General features: G+C 47.4%; 3 protein-coding genes across 3 annotated transcripts; all 3 read right to left on the bottom strand.

Moving 5' to 3' along the window:
• Positions 1-37: 37 nt before the first annotated feature.
• On the bottom strand, positions 38-4974 carry F5891DRAFT_1189393 (uncharacterized protein; the record flags this gene model as incomplete). The annotated part of the gene is made up of 23 exons (XM_041367159.1): positions 38-149; positions 202-293; positions 345-383; positions 453-520; positions 569-654; positions 705-757; positions 809-928; positions 982-1303; positions 1348-1517; positions 1580-1781; positions 1829-2010; positions 2046-2300; positions 2355-2478; positions 2529-2622; positions 2673-2800; positions 2850-2939; positions 2989-3302; positions 3359-3463; positions 3516-3686; positions 3736-3914; positions 3966-4306; positions 4360-4535; positions 4591-4974. The coding sequence occupies 23 exons, from the start codon at positions 4972-4974 to the stop codon at positions 38-40; spliced, it is 3807 nt and encodes a 1268-aa protein (XP_041225165.1).
• A 7861-nt stretch (positions 4975-12835) lies between these two features.
• F5891DRAFT_387381 (uncharacterized protein) lies at positions 12836-14208 on the bottom strand. The gene is made up of 11 exons (XM_041371645.1): positions 14182-14208; positions 14018-14114; positions 13876-13965; positions 13800-13822; positions 13706-13739; positions 13583-13652; positions 13476-13526; positions 13347-13419; positions 13233-13290; positions 12955-13174; positions 12836-12895 (listed from the first exon to the last, which is right to left on the bottom strand). Exons 2-10 carry the CDS (start codon positions 14044-14046, stop codon positions 12973-12975), a joined length of 630 nt encoding a protein of 209 aa, XP_041225166.1. The 5' UTR covers positions 14047-14114; positions 14182-14208; the 3' UTR covers positions 12836-12895; positions 12955-12972.
• Positions 14209-14923: 715 nt separating this feature from the next.
• F5891DRAFT_1037303 (glycosyltransferase family 57 protein) lies at positions 14924-17791 on the bottom strand. The gene is made up of 9 exons (XM_041361859.1): positions 17511-17791; positions 17058-17461; positions 16847-17009; positions 16618-16792; positions 16465-16549; positions 16248-16410; positions 15626-16195; positions 15437-15566; positions 14924-15381 (listed from the first exon to the last, which is right to left on the bottom strand). The coding sequence occupies exons 1-9, from the start codon at positions 17690-17692 to the stop codon at positions 14998-15000; spliced, it is 2256 nt and encodes a 751-aa protein (XP_041225167.1). The 5' UTR covers positions 17693-17791; the 3' UTR covers positions 14924-14997.
• Positions 17792-17862: the final 71 nt, after the last annotated feature.

Consider the following 17862-nt stretch of genomic DNA (forward strand, 5'->3'; position numbering starts at 1 on the left):
TATAAATAAACAAAGTGAAAACGGCAGAGGTACAACCTTACCAATAATACTCCATCACCTCAGCTTGACCAAGCTTGCGAAGGAAATTTTCGTCGTGTGTGATGATGATCAACTGAAAGTTAGAATGATTCTTCCTCTCGTTAATGATGCTTCAAAAAGGTTAGCACTTCTCGGTGAAAAGGGCCATCGAAGATCACTTACTCGACAAGGCTCTCGGCGAGTGCATCGATGTTTTCCACATCAAGAGCGTTTGTTGGTTCATCCAGCGCCAGAATGCCACAGTTTTGACCAAACTGAATCAGAGAGAGCGAGACGGATAATAATTGAGGCCAGCATCTTCTGACCTGCGGAGCATCGTCCACGCATGTCCATCTCGACTTGATCTTTGGTCATAACAACCTATTAAAAGGATGTCAACGAAACAGTATTTACCGTGGCGAGAAAGCACTCACTCGGTAATTATAGGATCGCTTTGATGCGCCACCTTCGACGTCGGAGCGGATTTTGATACCATCAATATCTAACAGCGATTAGCACTTAACCACGACACGACGTTAAGGGTACACACCGGTTCCTTGATACGTTTTATTCCAGAGATGACGCATGGTATCGTTGACTTCCTCCATCTTCAGACCGTGGTATTTCATAATGGCACTAAGAGAGACATAAATATAGGACCATAGGGCCAGAGATGTGCAGCTTACTTGTCCAGGGCCTTAGCATACTTCTCCAGATCATTATTTGCCATGTCGCACATCTAAGCAAGCGTCAAATTACTCGATTTTGCAGATCGGAACCGGATTCAGACCTTAACCTTGACCAATTGGTCGGTATACCGCTTGTTGATATCCTTGAAGTCACGTAGATCCTTCTCTGTCATCTTGAGTTGCTCTTGGTGGGAACTGATTTCGCCTCCTATATGGGCATACTGCAGAACATGAGATGATGCAGACTGAAGTGTGAAAGTGAACGAGCTCTTACCTTGCTCTGCATTTCCGTTTCCCTCTGTTTCTCGACCTGGTAACGATCTTCGAAGTTCCGCTTGGCCTTTGCAGCTCCCTCCATATCGCACGAGTCAATTTCAGCTTGTGTAGCTGCTATATCACGGGAAAGCTTTCTGATACGAATGTTCCCGTGCAAATTTGCCACCAAACTCCCGCTCTCGCTGATATCCCGGTCAATCTTAGCTATGGCATCCCGGGCGTTCTCGATATTGGTCACAAGATCCTTGATGTCCTGCTCGAATTGTTCTATCTTGTCGGCGCACTCAACAAGAAGACGGGCCCGCTTGTCACGAATATACCTAGCAGATGTCAATGGAGTCTTACAACACACGTAATGGCATACCGCTCAACGATTTTATTGAGATTGTCAAGTTTGTCAACGTTCGTGTTGAGCTCTTGTACGGAACGCTGAGCCTCGCGAATCTTTGCATCAAGGTCGACTATGGCTTGCTGATGCTCTTGCTCGAGCATATCAATGGGAGCTTGCGCCTCTGAAATCTTTGAGTCCAGTTCCTGGATTCATAAGGGCACAAGCAATGTTCAGCCTCTAGTATTCTAGACACTCAAGAACTGACCTTGAGTTTTGTATGTAAGGTCGCGATCTCGTTGGTCATTGTGACGATACGTTCCTCCATAATATCCTTGTCACGGATCTGATTGGAAAGGATGTTCTCTTTCTTTTCCATCGAGTGCAGGTCATTCTCATTCGTCCGCAGCAATTGGTTCTGGTGGTCACGCTCTGTCATGAGTGCTTGCCTCTCTCTCTCATTTGAGCGGCTGTGAACAGATCAGCTAGAGGATTGTTTGCCGGGTAGACAACGTACATCTCATTAGAAAGGACATCAAGTTCCCTCTGCACATCATCACCAGTCTTGGCGGTACCAGTAGCAGGTAAGCTCCTTTTCCAGTTGCTTGATATCGCTCTTGAGTCGCTCGACCTCATTCTGGTTACGTGACTACGGTAGAGGCAGGATTGCTTCAAGGAAGCAACTTCTCTAATGTCCTTCTTGAGATCGGTTAATCTCTGAGCAGCCTGTATACAAATGAGATTTCAAGTTTCAGAAATTCACAAGGGTATCTTGCCTGCTCTGCCTTCTCGCTATTGGACGGAAGATATTCATCCAAAGCCTTGATTTGCCTCTCCAGCGCTGGAAGCTCGAGGGTCCTGATGCGCTCCTTAGTTGTGAATACAGGCATAAGAGCACGGAGGTCCTTCAATTCATTTTCCCACTGTGTAACTTCGGCCTTCTGAGCCTCGACTGCCTCTGGAGAATGGTTCTTGATTTGCTCCTTGAGCTGTATGCGTAATCATTAAATCATGGCTCGAAAATGAACTCGGATTACACATACATATTTCTCAAAACCGGCCATCTCATTGTCATGTAGACCGCGATTACAGGCAGTACAGCGTTTCTTCGCCTGTCCTGCTTTCAAAATTTGCTCATACACTTGACTCACGCCTGGTTTGCATTCACTGTAGTAGGAATCAGCAATCAGTTGAGAAGAATCTGTGGAGTCACCTACTTCTTGCGAATTTCGAGCTCCTTCTCTGCGAGCGAGAGGGCGATGTCGAAAGCAATCCCTCCTTCAATCTCGTCCTTGAGTTGCTTCTCCAGTTCTATGGTCAAGTTGGTTCAAGATGTGCCTTTGATAGGTGCGAGTGCTTACTTTTCAATTCGTCCCGCTTACTCTTCATCTCGGATTTTGCGTGCGATAACGTTGTTTCTGCTTGTTGAAGCTCTTTGTTAGCAACAGCGGCCTCTTCCTCTGCCTCGACAAGCTCTTCATCTTTCTCTCTATTATCATTATGGTTAAGCGAGTCCTGATAATGAAAGGCAGATTTACCTTGAGACACGGTCAATATCACGCTCCATCGTTTCCGCTCTTGCATCTCTGCCTATCAACTTCCGGAATTTTACATTGCACAGCTCAAGGCTATGAAAAAAGCTGTCAGAAAACAAAAGAAGTTGTATAAGGAACTCACATGTTCTTGGTATCTGATGTCTTACTCCGCATCTCTGCACGCTTGAGATCCAACCGAGCCCTCGATTCCGCCTGCAGGCTCAGGCCGCGAAGTTCCGTATTCAGGGTATCGCGTTGATCTTCCATACTCCGTGCCTTCACGGCCTTCGCGCTCAGTCGTTCATCGAAGTTGCCAGATTGCATATCCGCCTTGATCTTCTCAAGACGCAGTTTCTTCTCCTCAATATCACCAGCAAGAGTGCGCAGTTCAGATGCGAGACCCTGCATCGTGTCGACCGATGATTCAGCTTTGGTAATAGCAGCTTGGCGCTCTTTCTATCATGGAAAGAGTGTAAAGCAGCTTGTGAGAATCAAATAGGATGTGAACATACGATCTGTTCGCGTGTATTTCCTCGTTGCATACGAAGACTTTCCAGCTCAGTGTGAAGCAGTCGTAACTTGCGGCTGTGTTCATCATTTTTACTGTTCCTTCCAGTCTGTATGATTATTAGTACACTGAAGGGTGCCAGGGTTGCCAGCCTAGTGCACCTGCAGCTTATCAAATTCGGACCTCTGTCGACGCTGGAGATCCCCGAGCCGAGAGATAAATTCAACTACTTTCTCGCGTTCAAGAGGAGTGTGGTTGTAACCCTTGATGTTGTTCTTGTCGCTGATGTCACGGATGAGTTCTTCGCGTTCGGAGATGCGACGGTCGTGTGCCTAACGATCGTGTCAAAAAACGCAATGCAAAAGCAAACTGAATGAGCACCTTGGCCTCTGCAGCAAGTTCTCCATGTTCATTAATAAGCTCCACATGCGACCTTCGTGTTTTCGCAAGCTCATCTTCGAGGTCTTGGCGTTCCACCTCGCGTCTATTGCGAGCTATTTTCTCCTTTTCAATGTTCTGACCAAAGTTGCTCAAGCGCTCTTGCAGCTCCTCATCAGTGCCTATATGCACTCAATGTCAGCCACAGTGCGTAAACAGGAACAAAAAGTTACCTCCAACTTCCTGCACGCTCTCTTTCGCCTCCGAAAGCTCCTGTCGATAATGTTCCTTCTTTTGTTGCAGATTCTCAACCCTGACGTACAACTCGCGGAATTGGGTAGCGGACTCGTAGAAGCGAGCATTGTTCTTGACAAGTTCTTCGTACCGCTTCTTAGTCTCTTCGTACTGTAATTGTTTTCCGGTAATGGTCGCGTTCAGGTCGTTGATACGGCCGCGGAGTTTATCGGCATGTGACTTCTCTTTAGCAATAGATTCTAAACGTTCTTTGTCCGCTTTGAGGTCTGCAATGCGATCTTTGCGCAACGATTTTATGGAGTCGAGCGCCTTACTATAACTAGTTCATATATTAGCTGAAAGGTCATACCACTCAAGGATAGAAAAACTCACCGCGTGGCCTCGAAGATATCATCAAATTTCTTCTTGAGCGCAGAAGGTTCGGCAAGGGGCCAGTACGAATCTTCTTGATGACAGAAAATTACATTCTCCAGAACAGACTTCGATACCCCAAGGAGATGGGGGATTTCTGTGTCTATCTCAGCGCACTTCGTGGAAATAGCTCCCCTCTGGTGTAGGCAGGAATGTTCAGACTAGTCTAAGATCCAAGTGCCTCTCACTCACCTTCCCGCCCTTTTCGGTATTGCTATCCGCAAGTGCAAGTATGTTTTCAAGGGTCTTCATAGTTAAGCCAGTCTTCTTGACTGTCACTGAGAGATTCCTAACGACAAGCATACGTGTTCCATTGGCAGCATGAAATCGTAACTTGACCTGAGCTTTGACTTCCTTTTCATTTGCCATCTTCGGGTCATGGATGAACGCGCCACCTCGAGTGTTTGGGGGCTGGTCGCCCGTTGTTGCGTACTTCAGACACTCAATGACAGTCGTTTTTCCACTTCCATTGTGTCCGACTATGACAGTGACTGGCGAGAAAAACTCAATGACAGATATTTGCTTGTCGTCGAAAGAACGAATGCCCCGGATTGCAAGCTTGTCGAGACTCGCCATTTACAACGAGTTCGATGACTGTTCTGCTTTGAGTACGGGTTTTGTGCTTGAAAGAAGTTCAGAAAAACTCGAGCCTTTGGACGAAGATCTAGAGCTGCGGTGGAGGATGGTTTCTGTTTCTGTTGTCGCACTGGCAGCCTCAGGGGACACTGAGAAAAGCGCGTGTTGTCACAACCGCGAATTGTCACGTTCATTCTAACCGTGACGGGGTGGGACGTGTGACGAGGTTATGGTTCGGTAGAATCGGTACTAGTACTGTTTCACGCATTTTTCGTTGTATTACTCTATATAATACATTGGATGTATCTGGATATGTCTGATATCTTACTGACAGCTACTCTACTGGATGACTTGTGTCTGACAGACAGTATGTTTGATGTCATTGTATCGCTACGATATTTCAAATGTCAGATATCACAGGTATATACAATTGGTGGCGTCAGAAAATTCAATATATCATGTGATCTCTGGATCGGTAATTTTGGTGATGGTCTGTACTATGCAGCGTGCAGATTCGATGTGTATGCACCACCTCAAACAAACATCATATAATTACACTCGCTGACGAGACGGTATTAACTGCCTCAAAATTTGAACGATAAGTACTTGATCCAGTGGTAACACAGCTATTGACATGCGGTGTCAAGGCGCCTGCAACTACAGCATGCAGAACTGTCCCAAATAGGTCTCTTAAAATAGGTTTCTTCATCACTTTCGCCCGGTATCTCTCCTTCCCTTCAGTTACTGACTTTGCGCAGTATTTCACTGTCTAGTCTGTCTGTACAACGCGACATCCTCGTCATGCCACGCGAAGAAGCCGAGTCAAGCATGTCAACGAGACTAGGAGAAGCGCCATTGCACTCGTCGATATATAGGACGAGCGCGAAATATTTACCACTATATGGTGCACAGCACCGCCAAGATGCACTTTGGGGAGGTGATCAACTACCTTGTGATACCTACTAGCTTACTCAATTAGAATCAGGCGGGAATGAAGCGCTTCCTCCTATGTGGCAACAGTTTATGACGTCGGATGGTGAAACACTATATCAAGATGACACGCTCGTGTTGACCTCGTTAAACTTACCTTTACCAGGAGTGCGACTAGGTGAGGGATGAAATTGTGACAACTTACAAGGAGCGACGAACTCACCGTTGAACATAGACTATCCTGGAGATCTCGTTGTTCCTGGATGCGAATGGCACATCTCACCACTCGGTCGGTCCTACTTCGTCAACCACAATACTCGGACCACGTCATGGAAGAAACCAAAGCCAGATCGTCCGGCAGGAAGCTTGATGCCGGAGTGCGTCATCGAGGGTCACTCTCGATGCATATGGGGCCTTGCCTACTTGTGTAACAGTGGCAACATAATGAGCGCATCTGACGACAGTTCGATTCGTCAGTGGAAAAGAGACGGAGAGCCAGTGGGAAAACCTTTGAATTGCGATGGGGGAGGGATATTTTCGATGGTAGTATCCCCAGATGAAACAATGGTCATTTGTGAGAGTGAAGACGGCAGACTGCGGCTTTGGAATATAAAGGAGGGCAGCATGATTGGCGACCCGTGGGAGGGGCATATTGCTGCAGTGAGGTGCCTTGATTGGTCTCGCAATTCCCTGGAGATAGCAAGTGGATCAGAAGACGGCACCATACAACGCTGGAACCCAAATACTGGTCGACGAATAGCACCACCCATAAAGACCAGTCACGGATGGGTCGAAGCCGTGAAATACTCCCCAAAAGGCGACAAATTCACGAGTGGTGGGATCGGTCCAATCTGCATATGGTCGATGGACGGCAAGCTGCTCATCGAAATCAAGGGACATGAGGACGATGTGATGTCATTGTGTTGGTCCAAGGACGGCACACATATCTTTTCTGCCTCAGTTGATACCACCATCCGAAAATGGCGGGCGATTGATGGACAGGAACTCGTCGTTTTTTGGGGTCACACCTACGCCGTCCAATCCCTCTGCCTTACTCCCAATGAAAGGTATATTGTTAGCGCATCAGCTGACTACTCCATTCGCATCTGGGATCTCAAGAACAATCAGGCAGTCGGAGATCCACTCTTGCATGATGACGAACTCAGGGTTGTTGCCATGTCCCCCGATGGAAAATACATTACCAGTGCTGGACTAGACAACAAAATATATGTATGGAGCCTGGAGGCAGCGCTCAAAGTTGTGGTACGTATGCACTTTGTTGTTTAATTTCTCTCCTAACTGTTTTGGCCATCTAGGGCGCAGATGATGGCAATCCAAAGCTCAAGGCAAGTAGTTTCCGCTTCTCTTTCACAATACATCTCACTTTTTACTAGGAACTTCCAGCCCAACCGAGAGTCGTGCGTCCACCAATTGTGAGTAACCCCACCTTTTCTCATGTCTCGTCAGACCTTCGACTTCCGTCTTGCATCTAATCAGCAGGCCAAAAAAACAGGACTGGCAAGATATGTCAGTGTACTTTCTTGTTCTTCACCTTTCTCGCCTGACACCCAGATACAGGGCAATGATTTCTTTGGCGACGAATCAGACCACGCGTCTCGTCATGTAGCTCCTGCTGCAAGCCCATCGTTCCTTATTCGCTGGCGTCGTTTGCTTACTTCCATACATCTCGGCATACGACCTGCAAATGCATCCCAACCAATCGAACGACAGTCCCGACACTGGAATTTCGACTTCAAGTTGTTTTCTGGAGGACATTCCACGCGCACCGTCGATGTACCTCTTGCTCAAGATGAAGATGTGAGCTGACTCGTCGTCCCTCCAATTTCGTTCCATTACAATACACTGCAGAGATATGGTATTGTCCCTGAAACTGATGCGGAAGCGGCTGCAGCTATGCAACGTACCAACAGCAACCAGACCAACGGTGCAACGCAATCAGGTCAACTATCAGGGGCACAATCATCTCAAGCACAACCAATTCAAACACAAGCACAAGGCTCAACTGGTGGAGCGGAAGACTTTGTGTATACAGGAGTGAGCTGCTGCGGATTTTTCTTTGGTGTCCGTCGTCTTGCTTCGAGTCCTGCTTCGCATCAGTCATGAAGAATGGAGGACGTGTGGCACGCGCACACTCAGTTCAACACTCTTTCTCCCGCACCTGTGTCTAACTACTCTCATAATCAATATTCGCCACCATAACTATCACCCACGCACTCGGAACTATCTCTCCTCGTGCACCTCCTTTCCCTTGCACTACCTTCCTTGGATCCACGCCACGTCTTGGCAACACCGCCGGGGAAGTTGGCCCCGTTTTCTGGAATGCAGCTCTTGGTGATGCAATGGTATTCTGCGCGGGGAGCTTGATGTTTGTTAGAAAGGTGACCCGTTGCAAACGTCGAAGTTGGATTTCGCGCAGCATCAAGTACGTACTGCTCAAATCGTACACAGATCGTTCAGCATGTGTTTGTACAACTTGGATTTCCATCGATGAGTTCCCTGACTACCTGGGCTTCGGCACCTGGCTTCGAGCGGAGTTTACATAAATGTTACTGAATGACGTGTCAATATTTGTAGGAGCGAGAATGTGATAACTGATGCCCCCAGAAAACGTGGCACGATAAAGGGCAGGCCCAAAGAGGTATTCGTCGGCCGAGTCGGGGATTGGCGCACGCGCCGCTATGATATTGGGAAGGGTCAGGGTGCATTCTAACCGTGACAGGGTAGGCAATGTATCAAGCTATACGTATATCAAGAATCGCAGTGGCCTCTTCACTCCTGGTGTACGTTTTGCGCGTTGCTCTCACACGTGACACCCTCTTCTACTGAGGTATTGTCATTCCCAGCAACACCGCGATATCCTGCCTCATTACATAACGCCCTGTTTGTCCTTTTTGTCGCGGCTTCACCTTCGTACTCTGGACCTTCTAGACACAAGTTCAGCGAAGAAGTCGGACAGATCCTTCAAAATTAACAAGAAGGTTCAGTGCCAGACACTCATTCCCGACGCTCGTATGGACCTCTTCCCTCTTCTCTGCGAGGCGCTGAACGAGTTAGACTTGATATCACCTATCATTGCTCCAATGCTAGTTCTCAGGGCATTTTGTCTTGATAGTCAGCGTCATCAGATTTAGGTCTATAGCTTCCATCGACTTTGCATCTCTCCGTGCGCTTGAAGACCACCGAATTTATTATCTGCTTAGTATCTTGTGACACAACATGCGAGACTGGCTCGCGGTGTAGCTTTGAGTTACTTGTGCAGCTCAAATACAACGAGAAGCGAAAGCTTATTCTCATTGTTGATGATGTGGACATTGTTTGATTTCTCCCACACTGTTCATTCCAATATTGATTCTAAATTTTTTAGTTTCATGTTGTTGAACGCGCCAGGTATACTCGACCTGCTCGAATACACTGAGCATTTGATTTCTCACGAGGTCGTGGTGGAGGTTGACAAGCCTTTTAGCACTCGCAGCCTGGAAGTCATCATGCTTATTAGGTCTACAATTTAGTAATTGGACGATGGTCTGGAAATATTGTAAGCGCCCATCTTGGATGGGAAACACCAAACTCACATTACATAAATCGGTATTTGGAATAGACTGCGTGGCGCGGAGCAACTACTAGAGAAGGAGATGACACAAGGAGTTGCTTTCCTGAAGGTATAAGATCATGCTGCCTGCCAGTCGCTGAAGGTCGTATTCCGCTCTAACTGGAAAGTTCACATCGACGTAAATCATCACTGAGGTATGATTGCTCACGAATCTTAATCCAACCTTATGGAAGATGCACGATCCGAATGAATTGAGATTGCTCTATTGAATGCTAGATTCATGGTCTCTGGTTGAGAGGATGAAGGTCTCGAGATTGCATTAATTAAGTTCTGATCAATTCTGAGTACTCTGAATCATAGTCATCACCCAACTGGGTCAAACGCGTTCATGTGAAATGAACTCAAAGATTTCTTCTCCAACATCGATCTCAAGTCTACACTTTGCCAGTCAAAATATAACTCCGTGGACTAGCGCGTTTAATTTTTGACAGTATGTACAGCCTTCCTCTTCCGGTTCGAATAAATAATCCGCTGCTACATAGATTCCGTCTTAGCGGAAACTCTCTCGTCCTACGTATACCGTTGCCCAGACGTATCAGGTTGTTTTTGGAATTTTCAATTTTAGTGTGAGATACTTTTACGCCGTTTTACCGTCACGTGACGTCCGGGTTCGGCCGGATTTCTGGAACCCTTCTGCTTTTGGGGGCAGGCAAGTCTTTGCGTGCCGCTTTGCATTCTTTCTCATCGCCGGCCAATGCAATCTACGTTTCGAGTTCCTTTCGACGAACGATTTGCCAAACAAATCAAATTATTTTGTCGAGTCCTGCCAGCTGTGTGTGAATCCACGACAAAAAAACAAATCTATGAGGAGGACAGTGCTAGTACTAAGAGACAGAACTTCGAAGCTAGTTTGTGTGCATGCGTGTGTGGGGGTGGTGAAATGTCCATGAGTCTTGAATGGTTGTGCTATGGATCAGTGTGTGCGTGCATGGATGGACGAGGCTTCCTCTATCAACTCCGAGTCAGGAAGACTGAATGCAGGTTGTGATTGTCAGCGTGAGGCGGATGCTTGGACCTCTGGCCAGCCGTTCTTGCTTGCTCATCTGGCAGTGATTTCTCTGTGTGCCTTGTGCCGGCACTGGATTGCATCGAAGAGTGGCTTGGCCCCACAGTTTGCTTCAGGGTACTCCTCCAGAAACATGTTGAACTCCGAGCGATCCGAAGAGACTTTGGCCAATGGATCCGAGATAGGAACGATGAGGGAGTAGACTGGTACGAGCGCATCCCGAAAGAGCAATGAACGAGCGACATTTGACGTCGGATCGTGCTCAGCAATATTTACTTACAATTTTCTTTCCTACTCTACCCGCACTTAAAACACTCAATGTTTTTGTAGCAACATCTCAGTCCGTTTCAACAGACTGAGATGTGAGTATCATATTTCTACCTACCATTGACAAAACAGAACTAACACATTGTAGTTTACTTGTTAGGTACTTTCCTCAATGTAAAGAGTCCATTTCAACAGACTGAGATTATACTTGTTAGCTCTCTCCATCATCCGCTCGCTTCGAACTTCTAGAAAACACTCTGTCATCTCTGTGCAGCCTGTCAGAAGAGGAGCAACGTGAATCTGAGTCACAGCCAAGGTCAAGCACCACCTCTTGAACTTGAAGTCAGTGTGACGCACCGGTAGAACTCTATGGCGATGACCTTGCAGATGTTCTGCTTCACACTGGTGATTGTGTGCATGGCACCAGTATACCACTCCTCCAGCCAGTCCGCAATTGTTGTATCTTTACAGCGGTATGTGCTATGGTTGACCTGGCACTGATAGCAGGCCTTGGTGCGGCATAGAGTGTGGATGTTGATACTCGTACAGAGACTGTGGGTGTTTGGGACTTGGGAGAAGTTGTTGTTGTTGTTGTTGTTGTTGTTGTTGTCCAAATCGTCCAAGTCAAAGAAGACCGAGGGACCTGAAGCCGAGGTACACGATGACAAGTAGGGTGCGAGCAAAGACAATGGGCAGGAACAAGAGAGAGCTGATGTTGGCCCCAAACCGGCAGGGTAACAATGTTTCATTCTAATATATTCAATAAGAAAATACTACTTACAGTATAAAGCCTAGTGCCCATGCAGACGAGTGTCTCAGTTTCTGTTTCCAGAGACTGAGACTAATCTTACCTGTTAGATTCTATCTGCGCATCAACTCTGATCTCCAGACTTGTCATGGTGTGAGTGGTGCTTGACCCAGCCTAAATGAGGCTTCTGACATGCCATGGTTGGGGCTTGACGTGGTGGTGCAGAGTATAGAGAATGGATCGAACTTGACAGGGAGGTCGAGGCTTGATGAGGTGGGACAACACTTGACACTCCATCTGAAAACCAACATAGATGAACGGATTAGAGGTGATACAACAATACAGGAAAGATGCATACTAGTAGTGTGGACAGAGGACAAGCACCACAAATTTGGTGAGAAGTGAATACAGCACTATAGAGCCTGTATGCACGTAGGCAGACACTCATACTAGTATGTTGATCATTAACTAAAATTCAAAGTTGTTTAGAATTTATTACAGTGTCACAGGCCTGTCATGACCATACACGCATCAATTTCACCTGGCCCAAGAGCTGACACACTTAAATGCCTATCTCTACTCTCACGCTGTCTGTCTCACTTTATGATCATCCTTGGGAGCTGAAAAACATGCTGTAGAAGGCCTGTTTGCAGTACAGTACAGCAGGAAAGACTTATGACAGTCTTTATCTTGGTTTCACCCGCTAGGATTTGTTGAATGGCGTGTATAATATCTATCCTCAAAGTTCTTGTCTTCACTATTATTGACCTGCATCCTTGGAACGACAGATGACTTAATAGTAGATCTAGAATAACAAACTAATATTTGGTTAGAAATAATGCAAAGCGACACACAAAGACTTGCCTGCCCCCAAAAGCAGAAGGGTTCCAGAAATCCGGCCGAACCCGGACGTCACGTGACGGTAAAACGGCGTAAAAGTATCTCACACTAAAATTGAAAATTCCAAAAACAACCTGATACGTCTGGGCAACGGTATACGTACCATCCGCAAGTCTGGCAAGTCTACGGGAGGACCTGCGAAGCGTAGTGTGCTACCTGGTCCCTTCAAACTTGTTTCTGGTCTCCGTGGTGAACAGGTCATCAAAAGTGTATATCACAAGGCATTGCCACCGTATGGGATGGAAGAGGCGATATCAACTAAAAAAAAGAAATCCTCATTCCTCAATTCTGGCACCACATAAACGCACGCGACTCCTTCTCGTATATTCTACTAATTCTCAGCAGTGGTGTTTGTTCTGCCGCGATGGTGCTCCACAAATGCACGAATGCTCACATTGCCCACGTCGACTTAGTGAGGCTATTGGTTTGAACAAAGATACTGTGAAAGCACAGTAAACATTGAGATGCAGATATCACAGAACGGACGTCTAGGCGCACCAGTGTCACATTCCTTAATCAAACACGGGTGAGCGTGTAACGTCCAGTGGACGCGTCGTGCGAGAGGTTCCAAGTCGTGTTCTGAGCAATCCCAGTGAGGTCGTGCGACAAGATCGCAGGGGTGTCGACTTGGCCTCGCAAAATTGAGGTCGCTTCATAGTCCGACGTGATGTAGGCCCGCAAGACGGGAGTGAACTTTGCCGTGACGTTACTGCCATCTCTACATTTGATATTGTGAACGCTCTGAAAGAGAAAGTATTACAGGCAAGATGACATACTCTACATCGCTGAAGAAGAGTACGGGTGTGGGCGTAAAATCTCCTTTGTTTACGAAACCTGGAGATGGACAATACGTTCAGGTGAAAGAAGAGGAGATGATGATGGTCACAAACCGACTGCCATTTCTTGAGTAGTCCCAGTGTGGTTCTGGGCCTGCAGGATGCCAGAGGCTGCCGCCTGAGGGGTCTGCACGAGGTATTCGTCGGTGGTCGAGATGAAAATCAACGGAAACCAGACTTAACAGAGAAATGATAGATATCGTTGGCTTCTGTCAGAATTGTTTTCTCGCCGTTCTGCATCATGGCTTGCGTTGGTGCTATCAATTTCGAAGTAGATGAGAGTCGCTCACATTGATATTGATGGAGGTCCAGGCGTCGACGACCTTCCCATTCTCGACCTGGGCTCTGGAGAAAGCAAACCTATACGATATATAAGCGACTTCCAAGACTATTGATCTTGTCGGTCATCTTACTGGGTCGTGTAGGTCGTGGTAGCCTTATAGGGACCTGGAAAGACGGCTCATATATAAGTCGGCGACTTGGCAGCAAGATAATAGGAACACCCACCTGACTTCGGGAAGTTGAAGACTCTGAAAAAATTGCAAGGTTTTAAATCGTCCAAGACACGAGTCGGCACACTTACTTCCAAACTACTGGGAAGACGTCCTCGTAGAGGCGATCCACATCGGGACTCAAAGTGAGCATGAGGGTGACCTGCTTGCCGAGGTTATTACTGTAAAACGCTGGGTGAAAAATTTGAGCAGAGCGAGATCGCGAACACTCACGACTGGAAGTGCAAATTCTTGACGAACATTGTTTTGGATTGTGAAATACAAAGTGTACTGGTAGTTGAGATTGAGCGTGGATTAAAGAGCTTGAATTCTGCAGTTAGAGTCTCAGCAAAAAGGCTTTTATATGTTTCGGACTTGTTCTGCGTGAACCGATTTACCTGGGCGTTCGAGTTGCGTTCTGAAAAGTTCGTGGCTGCCGTTGACTGTGCTTCATACCCGAAGGCCTGAATCACGGTCACGGTCGCAAGTAGGTAGTATACAAAAAAACGAGCCTATGGTGCATGGTGCGTTTCACGACTGCAACATATAGTACTACTTACTCCCAACCTCGCCGGGTTGAGTCTGGTGTTGTTGTTGGAAATTCCCTAGTGGCAGACATGTTTAATGCAACCGATCGAGGGCGTTATCATTGTGATCAGAATCAGATTTAGATGTGCATTTGCTGAGTTTCAATGATGCTTATCTCAATCTCGGCCGGGTTGTCTGCGTAGACCGGCCGTATCTTGCAAATTCACGTTGTAACTTTCGGGGCTAGAGCGTTCCAGAGCACCCTGGATTACCTTTCGAATGTAATTTCACTGGCGGCAAAATGTCAGTTTCCCCGCTGTGCGATCGGTAATGGACCCACCCCACCAGTAGGTAATCAGTGCATCGTCAAAGTATTTGAATATAATCGCAAGAATCTCGTCGGGAAGGCCAGAAGTGAGAACTAGACCATCCCTGCAAGAGCGAAGGACACGCATGGACGGAGCAAGTGCAGAAAGGCCTCCGCCGATGTGAGTGCGAAGCTGCTGTTGCACTTTCCGACGTACGGAATAATGCGTGTCACTGCGTACAACCTAATGAGAGAATCATCTGAATTGAGCCGGTGTGTGTGAGGACGAGAAGTCCCCCCTCTCCTTGAAATCCGGGTGGATATGCGCCATCATATAATATTCCTTTAAATAAAAACAAACGAAGCCAAATCCCAACGCTCAATGTTCCTGGTCACCACCTGCACTCGTCACAAGCGCTCGTCTCCTAGCATCAGCCTGTCCACGCCCGCGCCCACTCGCATACCCAAGACTCGTCGCACGCACCCCCATCTCTCCACGCATCGGACTGTGCCCGAACATTGCGCTCGACGAGGTTGTGCTGATTGCAGATACAGTTGAAGAAGGCTCCTTTTCGCGTTTTCCAGGCAGTCCGCTTATAGCCCAGCTCACTTCCACTAGACGCTTGATGCTCCAGAGCCAGATAAGTCCAAAGATCGGGGTACATGTTAGGACGTTAAGGACTGGGAAGAGGTCGGGATAGCGTGCAGGAGGCGTCACTGCAAGCTCGATCAGGTGAAGGATTATTATTACTGTATGTACCACCTGTGATTAAATGTCATCAACTGTGACAGAACCGTGAAAAATAAGCACTTCGTACGGAAGATAAGAGTCCCGCGAAATGCCCATAGCGTAGTTTGAATGGATTATACCCAATCAACCGGTTCCAGAGAATAAGCATTGCAAGGTACTGAAGTCCCAGTCCATCTTTTTTGAGCAAGGGCCACATGCTACAAGTGAACAGCGTCCACATCAGCGGCGCGAACACGCAAAATCGCATACTGCTTACCTAAAGACACCAACGTTGTTGCCTAAAGCTCCCCACAAGAATACATCGTCAGTAGGTGCGGCGCCCGACAGCAGGAGTGTGAGAGGTAGAAGGGGAATCAGAATAGTCTTCTCGTGCACCTGGAAGGAGAAAAGGAAGAACGACATGGAACAGGTTAGGAGCGCATAGGGTAATAGCGGCAAAATTGGCGTTGGTGATGATGGTGACGCGGGTGCCATCGAAGGAGACACGTCCACTGAGTGGTTTTGAGCGTCCTTCTGCAACCGAGTCTTGTAACCACCGAAAATGAGCGCAGCCACAGCAGGTAAGAATCCGAGAGCGGTAAGGCCAGTAGATGCTTTGATCAGAATACCTTCTCTGCTAGCAAATATATGCTTCCACTTCACCAACACGTTGGTAAAGCACCAAAAGTTGGCAACCTTGTCTTCGAAGAGACCACGTCCGAATGGGAAGATGCGAATGATAGGCGCAGCAATAGTGGAGAGAGGAGAGAAGGGAGGAAGGAAGGGTGCGAACATGATGATGAAGGCTAATGTTGTCGTCAGCGCTAGACGCAGAAACAGGCGAGTACTAGAGAACATTTAGCGCATTGAAAGCAGTCCTGCAGCCGCGACAGACTTACCCATGGACGGGGCCTAGATAAATGCATTTTCCAATCAGGTAAGAGCCGACCGCAGGTGCGTAGTAAAGAGCCATCTGTTTGAAACCCAAACTCAAGACGAAGAAGATAGCTCCAAAAAGATCATGTCCTGCTGCGAAGGCATTAATCGCAAGTAGCGTCAAACCTGAGAGAAAATGCTAGTGAGAATCAGAAATACTATCAATGAAGAGGAACTTACCTAACATGACGGAGTTATATTGGAAATGACCAAAGTCGATCAACAGAAGTGCTGGATGGAACAGTAATGTGAGCAGCGCAGCGTGCTGCTCGTGATATGAGGATACCACCATAAACATCTGAAGCTGTCATGACAATAGATTGACGAACGTACTCGTTTCCTAGATGATCGCGTGCCCTGCCATGCGCATACAAAGGTGTACAATGCCGGAATATAAAGTAGGAGATCAAAGATGACCACAGTGGCTCGCATGAATAGCTTGCTTCCTCCGGTCTCTAAGCCGCGAGATGCCTGTAGCGCGAACCACGAAGGTTCGATTAAAGACCCACTGAGGAACAAGATAAATAGAGAGAGTATAACGAATTCTACTTGACAGACTTACATTCTTCCACATAGCCATGAAACATATGCAGTTAGAGGAGGATAGTCAAGACCCCAGTACTGCAAGTCATAAGTGTACCACTCCCTAACAGGGAGGTGTACAGTAAGCTCCATCCAATGTCGCTGGGCTTCATAATCACCGAAGATAGGTGGCCTATTGTGGCCTATGGGGCGACTTGAGATTAAAGTATGCGCACAATAATTATGCGCACCAGAATATGTTCCGAATCCGATGCACCATTTTACCAAGGTAGATGCGGCGATAGCTGAAGGAACGACCCAGTTTTTCATATTATTCCGATGCATCCACCTCACAAACCGCCTTCCAGCTCCAATATTTCCCTGATCATCCTCAAGTATCCTCGCATCAGCCGTGGATGATGGACCGACGGTGGTTCTTTCGTGTTCCATAAGAGCGGTGAAGCTAAGTCGATTGCTCATCCTGTTATTTGGGAAGACAGAGCCGACTGAAGACGCGGAAACGGGAGAGACACCTCTGTTGAGCCATTCATCTCCCGACGAGGTGTCAACCCTAAGCCAATGAAGACTTTGTGACGTTTGCAGGAGATGTCGGCGAGGAATGGGAGCAATAATTTCCGAGTGGTCAGTGTCGGAGCTGGGGGACAAACATAAGCACCATTCAAGTTTGTAAGGATGATATGTACCCAACGCTCTTCATGCTTGCATTAGAACCACGATTTCGGAGGGTGGACTTAGGTCGTATGTGCTTGGACGATGCACTTTTGAAGTGAGAAAGTGAATTCAACGAAGCCGTACGATCCCGCGTGTGACGTTGGCGGCGTTCGACTGGCAGTTCACTGGGCATAACATCAGATGCTTCGTCCATGCTGGCTCAGCAGGGCTTGCTGAGCACGTTGCAGCCAACGGTGCTCTCGCCACGTATAAGTACTGTAAAGCGTGTACGGGCAAGTAGCCGGCGGCTCCGAACTCGGCGCTCTATGCCGGTTTAGCAACCACGCGAATCAACGATACGTAACTCCAACAGTTTCTCTCCCT

This window comes from Suillus fuscotomentosus (assembly GCF_016647785.1).
Source record: "Suillus fuscotomentosus strain FC203 chromosome Unknown F5891scaffold_31, whole genome shotgun sequence".
Classification (NCBI taxonomy): Eukaryota; Fungi; Basidiomycota; class Agaricomycetes; order Boletales; family Suillaceae; genus Suillus; species Suillus fuscotomentosus.

Coding starts and splice junctions, on each gene's coding strand:
- F5891DRAFT_387381 (XM_041371645.1), bottom strand. CDS start 14,046: ATGTTCGTCAAGAATTTGCACTTCCAGTC. Junction 13,653..13,705: donor ACCACGACCTACACGACCCA/GTAAGATGACCG, acceptor TATATCGTATAG/GTTTGCTTTCTCCAGAGCCC. Junction 13,291..13,346: donor TACTCAAGAAATGGCAGTCG/GTTTGTGACCAT, acceptor GTCCATCTCCAG/GTTTCGTAAACAAAGGAGAT.
- F5891DRAFT_1037303 (XM_041361859.1), bottom strand. CDS start 17,692: ATGGACGAAGCATCTGATGTTATGCCCAGTGAACTGCCAGTCGAACGC. Junction 16,550..16,617: donor CGCGATCATCTAGGAAACGA/GTACGTTCGTCA, acceptor TATCACGAGCAG/CACGCTGCGCTGCTCACATT. Junction 16,196..16,247: donor TATCTAGGCCCCGTCCATGG/GTAAGTCTGTCG, acceptor AATGTTCTCTAG/TACTCGCCTGTTTCTGCGTC.